The 10,127-nt window shown below is 39.2% G+C and overlaps 1 protein-coding gene across 8 annotated transcripts in view; it reads left to right on the forward strand.

The window, feature by feature from the left end:
• ilf3b (interleukin enhancer binding factor 3b) overlaps positions 1-9,719 on the forward strand; it is a 35,109-nt gene extending 25,390 nt beyond the window's left edge. For all 8 annotated transcript variants that reach the window (XM_005163739.5, XM_073936123.1, XM_073936125.1 and 5 more), the window contains 2 exon segments: positions 5,757-6,128; positions 8,942-9,719. In XM_005163739.5, coding sequence (XP_005163796.1) covers positions 5,757-6,128; positions 8,942-9,075 — 506 coding nt within the window. In that variant the 3' untranslated portion in view covers positions 9,076-9,719.
• Positions 9,720-10,127: the final 408 nt, after the last annotated feature.

Genomic DNA, 10,127 nt, shown 5'->3' on the forward strand with positions numbered 1-10,127 from the left:
ATATATATATATTAGGGGTGTCAAAATTAATAATTTCTTCAGTGCATTGCGATGCAGATGCGGACAATTCGGTATCGGTTCAGTAATAATCATAACCGGTTATTACTGACGTCATTTACCTCATATACGCTCTGTCGCGAGGGAGGCGATCGCGAGTATTTACAACGCTTTAACTACTTAAAACTCATAAACTGTGCACAATTTCACTGTGTGTGTTTGCTGGATCAGTCTTTCACTGACATACAACAATAGCCCCTATTTCACTGAGATCGAGAGAATGAAAGTAGCCTACTCCATTTCTCTCGCTTTCGCTCTGTCTCTCTCTCTTTCTCACACACACAAACACACACCCAGTGGCCCATTTGACCTGCTGGGGTGGCTTTTCTTCTCCTCTCGGCTGTTTTACAGCATTACGTTTGGATACAGAAAGGAGCGCGTGTCTGCAGAGTTTTCTCCACCGTGTCTATCATGCATCAGATGTGAGATCGCCCCTGCCGCTTATCAGTGTCACTTATCTGAAGAGCCAATAGCGACCGTTTTTGTTGAGGGTGTGACCAATCAAAGAGGTGTAAGAGAACTTGACAAGGATCAGAAATTGAGCTGGATGTTTATATTTGTTTATATTATTTGCTTAATGCTCGTTTTGTTTAAAGTTACAGTTTGTATATCTGACTGTTTGTATTAAACGACAAAATTGTATTACAATTAATATATATATATATATATATATATATATATATATATATATATATATATATATATATATATATATATATATATATATATATATATTCATAAATTAATACAAGAACTGCTGCTGTAAAGAAAATATAAAACTGTGTATGAAAAGCACCGTCAATGCACCGTGATGCACCGAAATATCGTATTGAACCGAATCGATGGCATGATAATCGTAACCGAACTGAACCGTGAGATCACAGCTCTAATATATATATATATATATATATATATATATATATATATATATATATATATATATATATAATTTTTAATAAAATGTGGCTGCTAAGTGTGCCCCTTGGAAGCAATGCCAGTAAGCTTAGGGTGCAAGTTTGTCATTTCCAATGAAGGCGCATGAGTCACGGCATGCTCACACTATGCTATCCGAACCGTGGCCAGGCGAGTTTCCCGGTTCGGTTAAGAAGTGCGAGTGCTCCAAATCGGGCGCAGTTCAGTTGGCCGGCCCTGGACAAGATGCAACTTTTAGGGGACTGTTTGTGGATTTCTTAATCATTCATAATTTCAAAGAACTCAAACTGTCGTAGATTATTAGAGGTAAATCCTCACTTCGCGTCAGCTGCATCTTCAGCAAACCTCCTAATGTGTGCAGCATGAGGACGTTTATGATGATTTATGAGCGTCAAACGTGGTGGATCTGTTCGGCAACATATTTCACTGCTCGTCACTGCATCCCAAATGAAAAAAAAAAAAAAACACAAAGTTATTACCTAAAGCAATGTCCACTGTGCTGAGCAAGAACACTTCTCTTCCTGTTTAGCTGAACAGTCACATCAGTGTTTTGTCAGTGAGTTGTGGCGGCAGGGCTTTTTTACACAGATCTACCAACTACCTGTGGGGTTATTTCAATAACATGTCGTGAGCGCAGTATTACAAGTCGAGATCGCATTTATGTAATAGCCTACAAGCATGTGTATCGCCCTCAAATATACGCAGCTCAAGCACAGATCTTCTTGTGCGCTCACATAAACGCTGCTGAAGTGCAATTTAGTGCGTTTATGTAGCGAGTATGTCTCCAACATTTATTAGATTTGCTAGGATTATTTATGAATGTTTCTATTAGACCTACAGAGCGGTATTAATATGCCTCAAGGTAAAGTGAACAGGCTGTTTGTCGTGTTTGCTGGCTTCACACATCACACACCTGTCAGTCAGTCAGCAACACTTAAAAGGTTTGTGCTGTTATAATTTACTTACCTTTTAATAAGTTTTGGTGTGTGTGTGTGTTTTTTTTTTTTTTTTCTTACCCGCTATTTAAAAAAAAAAAGGGACTGAATGGTTAGAATGAAAAGCTCCAATGTAGTTGTGGAGGGATCAATTTTGGTTTGGCGCCCTTCCATGTATTGTAGCGGAAACCGTGGTCATATCATTGACCCAAGCGTGCTCCGGTTCAGTAGGTAAAAATGCAATATGAGTGCAGGCTGAGGGGGAGAGGGCAATCGCACTTTGGCACAGTTTAAGGCAACAGTACCTAATGCGAGTATGTCCCTTGCATGACGCACACATGGTAGGGATGCACATGTTGCCGTGTGTGCATTTTTCAGGCACACTCAGTTGAAAACATCTGAACTTTTCTGAATCCCGCGAGCGCACTGCAGTTCATGCAAGTAGAACTAATGCAGAGTTCACACTGCATGATTTTGAAAGTAGTCGCAGATATTTTTATATACTGCACGACTATTACGGGTAGCGTTCCGTCGGTGCTTTGTTTACACTGCAAGTTGGATCGGCGACAAGGGGGTTCCCTCTTCATGACTTTACAATAGGAAGAATCGCAGTTTGTCCAAACTTTCTCACAACCAAACACACGAGAAGTGACATAGGAACACATATTATATCTTTTGTTAACCACATAACGAGAAAGAAGCCTTTAGTCTGGTAGAAAATCTACTTATTTTGCTCACCTGGCTTTTGAAGAGAATTAGCAATTTCTCAACTTTTTTTTTTTTTTTTTTTCCGTTTCGACCCAGTTGTTATTACTCGGGTGACACGGGTGCTCCTGCCAAATTTACACTAGTTTTTCCTCCATTTCTCGGGTCCAAATAAACTAAAAATGAGCGCTTTTAACGTCTCCCTCAACCTCCCGCTGGCCTGCATATACCCACACTAGTGGATGCTGCTCTCTCATTGGTTTTGGTGATCGCCTATGTTATTATCAGTCAGAGCACATTTCACATGGCATGATTTGAATCGCTGATAGCTCCAGATATTTAACATGCCAAATATCTCACTGGTGTGAGCGACTCATCTGCGATCCTCTCAGATCATGTCCTTGATAGTTCACACTGTGTGATTGTTACTGATGTGAACGAGCACCGATTTGCCCATGATTTCAGGCATTTGCTCATGCTCATTGTCTCCTCTCCACCAATCAGCTGGTTTGCGGTCTGGCGCAAAATGGCTGCCGTCGCGTCATCCAGGTGGATGCTGCACACTGGGGGTGGATGAGGAGATTCACCCCTATGTGTAAAGCACTTTGAGTGACCACAAAAGCGCTATATAAATGTAAGGAATTATTATTTGTCTGCGATTTTTCTCAAAACGTGTTTGCGAGTCAAAATCTGAGCTAAAATCATGCTTCACACTTTGTATGGAATATACACATTACAGTAATTCTGGAAGACTAATTACCTCAGACAAACACGGCACACTCAAACACTGCAGTGCTTACTTTTCTCCATAAACTTGTATTAGAGCTGCAGCAATGGTTTGTCTATAGCCCCTTTCACACAGTGATACCGATATATTTCTGGAAAATTTCCGCAACGACTTTACCGGTATATTCAAAAAAGCGCTGTTCACACAGGTGAGGACGTTACGGAAATTTTCCGGAAAAGACCATTCACACATCCATTCCAAAATACCGGTAAATTCTGACATCATTCACCACAAATGAGCTTTAAACGGCTGCGCTTGTATTTGTAAACATTTGACTAAATTACAAACTCTGTGGATGATCAATATTGTGAACAACTTTCGCAGGATCACTTTCGCATGTCGAGATGTTCATAATATGTGCGTGTGCAGGCGCTCATAGGCACATGCAAAGCTTGAAGGTAAACAAACAACGGCTTATCATAAGCATCTCATCGATGATTATTTACACAGTTGGCATTAAGAAGAACATATAAACGTGATCTGACTAACTTCTAGCAGCTAAATGTGTCTGGAAAAATATACAAAGGCTTTTATCCTCACAAACCGCGCGGACGTAAATGCGTCTGACTGTTGTGATTGGCTAAAGCAGACGTCTCACGTCAGCACGTTCTAGACGTGCACGCGCTTATTACGGGAATCTTCCTTCTGCATTCACACAGCGCAGCATTCCGGCAAATTGCCGGTAATGTTACAACTTCTCTTTCCGGAAAATAGCCAGAACGAATTTACCGGTATTTTCAAAAAGGACCTGTTCACACATACAACCTTTCCGGAAAATTGCCGGCAATTTTCCGGAAAGGTCTGTATGTGTGATAGGGGCTTTTGTCATCCTCTGAGAAAACTGTTGATTTTCGGTCACATATATACAGAAAGACGGCAGGGGAGCGCGAGCTTGTCACTTCAGGTCAGAATAACAACGCATGCGAAAATGAGTGCTGTATAGCAGCAGTGAGGTGGTTGTAAATTAAAGGATGTAAAAATGCCGCCAGAGTGGCTTTTTGGTTTCTTTTCTTGTGCATCCCAGCCACTAGCTCCCCATCTGAAAGGTTTTTTTTTTTAGCATAGGGGGTAATGAAGTCATCCAACTAAACAATTTGTAATGTTTCAGTATGTATTTTATTAATTGTGGTTAGTTCCTTTACTTGAAAGCTAAGATTTAATTATTATAATTTTTGTTCACACCTTAAAGTTTGCTCTGATTGTCGAGTATTTATGCTTTAACAGTGCACACACTTTAACGGTTTATTGATCAAGTTTAAGAGTATCTTTAACACTTATGTTTTATTGTAAAGAGATCAGATACTTGGTTTAAATATTTTTGTTTTTGGCTATTAAAACTATTTGCCTCAGTAATGTTGGTGAATGAAAGTGGTTAAACAATCCTGATATTCCGAAATGTATTGTTAAAAAATATTCAATAATAATCTATACAAAATGATGATATTGTGAATTTTTTAATTTAATTTTATTTATGTTTTCCTTTTTAGCATTATCACCCAAACCTAGTAGGAACAACCAAAAAATTGAAGTCAGTGGCTGAGCTATTTATTTTCTTCAGCATTCTTCAGAATATCATCTTTTGGATAACTCGAACAAGTGAAGGAACAATAGATGATCATTTAAATTTTTGGGTGAACTGTCCCTTTAAGGTTGGAATTGGTTAATGAATCAATTTGTAAATGCTAATTATTTATAAATAAAGGTAAAGTATTTGACTTTACGGTTCTTTTGTTGTTTACAGGTGTCTTGCAATTACAGTATCACAATTAAATTTAACGAACCAACACCTTAGGTTTTTACTAGAATGACTCTTTCAGGATTTGGATTTAATAAATTTATCTTGATATCTGTAGCGCTTTTACAATGTAGATTGTGTCAAAGCCGCTCAACATAAATGAAGCTCTAGTAAATTGACGGGTTTTGGAGCTGTGCATTGATGGATTTGCTCCTTAGTGTTTGGACTCAGCATTGAAGATTAAACCACACTGAACTTATCTTCAAGACTGAAAACTGAACAGACAGTTTCAATTTACTAAACTTCTCTGTCAAGCTGCTGTGTCACAATCTACATTGTAAAAGCGCTATAGAAATGAAGATTAATTGATTGCAAACTGCTTCAGTGTAGTTTTCAAAATTTAGTTTAGACACAATTACTTATTGTTAGCATAAATATGACCATTGAAGATATATATATATATATATATATATATATATATATATATATATATATATATATATATATATATAAGGTATATTACGTTTTAAAGTCATTCTAAGCCTTTATTCTGTACACGCATATTAAATTGCCGCAATATTAAACATGTACTATTCCTCTTCAGATTTCTATAATAATGGTGGCTCTAATGGCGGATCTGTGGCCTCAAATCAAGGCACAAACCAGTCTTCAGGTGGAGCGGCTGCGACTGGCGGATTCGGCTCATACTATCAGAGCGACAACAGCTACACTTCCCCTGCCCCAACCCCTAAACCTGTAGGCAAAAAGCCACCCATGCACCAAAACACCAAGCCTCAGGCCCCCGGAGTGGGCCAGGGTGGCTCCTACGGTCAGTACAATCAAGGCTACGGGCAGAAGAAGAACTTCGGTCAGGCTCAAGGTGGTGGTGGAGCAGCTGCTGGTGGTGGAGGAAACTTCAATTACAGCACTGCTTATCCCTCACAGGTGACCGGAGGACAGGAGTACAACTATGAAGGTGAACAATCTTTCTCTTATGATTTATTAACCCTTGTTGTGGATGTTTTCATTCTCTCTAGGGTGATTTTTGAGGCTAAATTTGGCCACAACTTTCTCAGTGTTTCAGCAAATGGAATGATTTTTTGTGACACATTTTGGGAAAATGCTTTGAAAATGTTCACACTCTGGGCAAATTTACTGCCTTTTCATGATGTTTGTGGCTGTTTTTGCCCCATTGACTTCCATTATAGTGACATTTTTTTAATTGCAAAGCCATGACACCATATAATCACGCTTTCACCTACAGAGATTAGCGTTTATTTTTTTGCTGTCACCTCATTCTTCAGTTTCTCATCAAATTTTTGACCAATCAAATGCCCACTAGTATCTGACATGCTCCGCCCACTTCAGAAAGCTTTTCATTTGATGCGCTTAAGTTCAACCACTCAGACCGCCTTTCCACTGAACACGACATTTGGACACGACTGTTGGAATACGCCCTCTTGTGGCAGTGACGCATAGTTTTCAGCTCTGACATGCATAAAGTAGTGCAAAAACCATTATTCTTTTTGCGTTCACCATGGTTGAATGAATGAGTACTAGAAAAACATAGACCGCTAAATTTTGGAGGGAAAGTGGAGACAACATAAAATACTTTTTCTTTTTTTTTCTTTTTTTTCTTTACTTGCATCTATGAATAGAAATGTCTTTTATATATATATATATATATATATATATATATATATATTGACTTTCTGATTCAAAAAATAAACAAAAAAACTACTATTTCTCATCTCGTGCACGTGGACCTACTTGGTCTAGTCACAGGAGTTCAAATATTTCAACGATTCCGCAGCTCAATTCGGAAACGAATTGTCTGCATACGAAGATGATCTGCTCTCCACGCAGCTCCCGGACTACTCTCCATTGGAAATGAATGACATCCGGTCTGATGTTTGTTGTGTGCAGTGGAAAGGAGGCTTCATTGGCAGAGCTGTGATCAAACCCAATGCTATTGACTTTTTTTTTGTATAAAGGGGAGGGGCTACTATGGGCTCTATTTTAACTATCTTGGTGCAAAATCTAAAGCAGGTCACGCACCAGAAGCGCTGCTCGGCGCCGCGCACATGACAGTTTAAAGTATCGCACACCAGATGCGCACATTCGAATGATATTTAACATGAAACTAATCAGATGGCGCTCTGTGGCGCGGCTGAAAAATGAACTGCGTCCTGAGCCGTGGCCGGGCGCTGCCGACAGCCGCTGACTTGCGGCGCCAGTGTGTGTATCCTGATAGAAACCTATGTTTAGAATTCTAAAATGCATGGTGTGCGACCTTCTGGTGTGCGACCTGCTTAACGCGCATGGTGCAAAAGCATTAAAAGCATGTCCGAATCCTCTTTGGCTGTTTTAAGGATGGAAAAATATGCTCTGCGCCCTGCGTTTCTGGGTCCAAGCCACACAACAATCTCTGGGCTTGCTGCATAACAAATACCAACATTTTTACAATTTATAGAAACATGAATCACTTTCTAGCCATTGCATATTAGGTATGGACACATTGTGATCGTGATTTTTGAAAGTATTAAACCGCTTTGTAAACTTTCATAATTATCATTTCATGGGTCTTCCCATTCAGTTGAATAGAGTGCTTGGACCCATAAGCCGCTTCGTGTGACGTCACACTTAAAGAGCGGATTCTCTTAATGAGTAATGGGTGTGTTTTGAGAATAAACCAATCAGAGGCTCATCTCGCATACCCTTTAAGAACCAGTTCTGTCACGCCATGGCACATTCGCTATTTACATGGCGGACTTTGTAAGTGGAAAAACTGAACGCATCACTAATCAGAAAACAGTTAAACAGACCATCTGCAGCGAGGATAAAGAACAATTCTCCATTCTGCCTCTTTCTCTTTACGTTTTACTCCTTTAATTTTGTGGATAAGGAAACAGTGGAAACTCACTCCACTGAAGACCTCCATAAGCCTACATATTTAATTTAGTTTAAACGCAAACATTTGTTTCTAAACTATTTCTAATTTCAGCTCTTATTTCCAGCAACTAAATAAATGAACAATAATAATGAAATGTGATCTAAATACTGAGTTATGTTCAAACACGCATCCTATTCTTATGCCCCACATGGTGACGCAGACGCCTCAAACCTGACAGGTGGACAAATCTAAACTAGTTTTTATTAAAACAATTACAAATAATGCTGCTAATAATGATAATATTAACAATAATAACATTATATAAATGCAAATTGTCATGAATAAACTGAAAATAGCCCCTTGGCATGAAGGCAGTGGTTTTTATATTTAAGTAGAAAATATAAATATTTTTGTAATATTTTAATCCTTTAATTGTTTTCATATGCAAATATATTTGTGTATTGCTGTAAATCTTGTGTGTATTAAGCAATGTGTATCCATTTGAACCCACATAGACGTGTAACTAACGTGCACTGCGCTGGACTTCCGACCTGCTTTTAGTTGGTCAATAACACAATCCATTTCAATTCGTCAAAATAGCAACGCACCAACTATGCGCCTTAACACACCTCCTTTATAGACCGACACACCCATGAGTCCACAGAGTGACGCAAATGCATTTGCTATTTTATTTTGTGGCACAAAATATGAAATTAGTGTTGGGCTGGTTTGGAAATGGCAACAAATCACGCCAAACATGTCTTGCACCTTATTGTGCAGTGTGTATGATAGGGCCCTAAATGTCCCACATGTTTAAAACCAATGCACATTTCTAAGCACTTCACCTTTTAAATGATTTTATTTTAATATAACATTCTGATTGGTTTGTCTTGCAGGTTACAGCAACCAGTCCAACTACAACTCCCAGGGTGGAGCCAACCAGAATTTCGGCGGTAACTCTGCCCCGTACAACAGCGGCCAAGCCGGGTACGGCCGGGGCGATCCCAATATGAACTACCAGTACCGATAAACCTGCCTTCCCACGCGCAGTCCTGAAGCATCATTTCCAAACAAGGAGCATCTTCCTCTTTGATTCTGTTGTTCTTGAGTTTTGGTTTCTGTCGCCAACATCTAAACTAAAGGAAAATAGCAGTCTCTAAACTTTGTGCACAAATAGTGTATCTGCGTATTATTTTGAAGCTTGTTGTATTCTTAATTTGAGTTATTTCATATCTGTGAACGCCCCCCTGAACTACTGCCCTCTAGAGGGACACGAGAACTACATCCCAAAGCGACGCATGTGAGGACCTGATGTTAATATGCAGTGACGGGACACTCTGTCCTTGAGTGATTTTTAACCATTTAAACCTGTATAAATATAAGACGCACCAGTCTCCGTATGTAAATCATTCAGTTTTATTTGATCTTATTTTCTTTCTTGTGTTTGACCATTAGCGCGTCATGTTGTTTCCTGTGACTGTAGGCTTTCCTTTTAAATTATGAATGCACATGTGGCGTTATGTTTTAAATGGTTCTGTGATTGTGTACGTCGTGATGTCAGGTCGTTGTAGCATTCGGCTGTTTTGGGCGGGGGACCTTTATTTTTTATTTTATTTTTTCCCGAATGTTTAAGGAACGTGTGGTGTTTGTAATAAAGGATTTTATTTTGGAGGATCTCTGATCTCTGGGGTTTCTTAATGACTTCTTTTGGAAATTCAGTTATACTTGTGTTTATAGAGTAGTTAGTTGCATCAGTGTGTAACGTTAAACTACGGTGCGTAGGCCTGTTGGAATTACTCCGCTTCTTATTCAGAATGAATCGCGATTTTTGAGGGTCTAAACATGCTCAAACTCACAAAACTGTGCACACGCCTCGGAAGTGGTGAAAATGTACGTTTTGTTATAGGTTTTGGAAGTGGGTGTGGCAAAATGGCTCGAGCACCGGCTAATATGCACATTTGATGCTGTGGTCACTGAGGTACAATTCATGTGCACGTATGAAAATTGGCACACACGTTAAACATGCCAAAACCTACAAAGAAAAAAAAAAAGTCTCTTATAGCGAAATCCCTGCACAGAAAC

Source organism: Danio rerio, chromosome 3, assembly GCF_049306965.1.
Source record: "Danio rerio strain Tuebingen ecotype United States chromosome 3, GRCz12tu, whole genome shotgun sequence".
Classification (NCBI taxonomy): domain Eukaryota; kingdom Metazoa; phylum Chordata; class Actinopteri; order Cypriniformes; family Danionidae; genus Danio; species Danio rerio.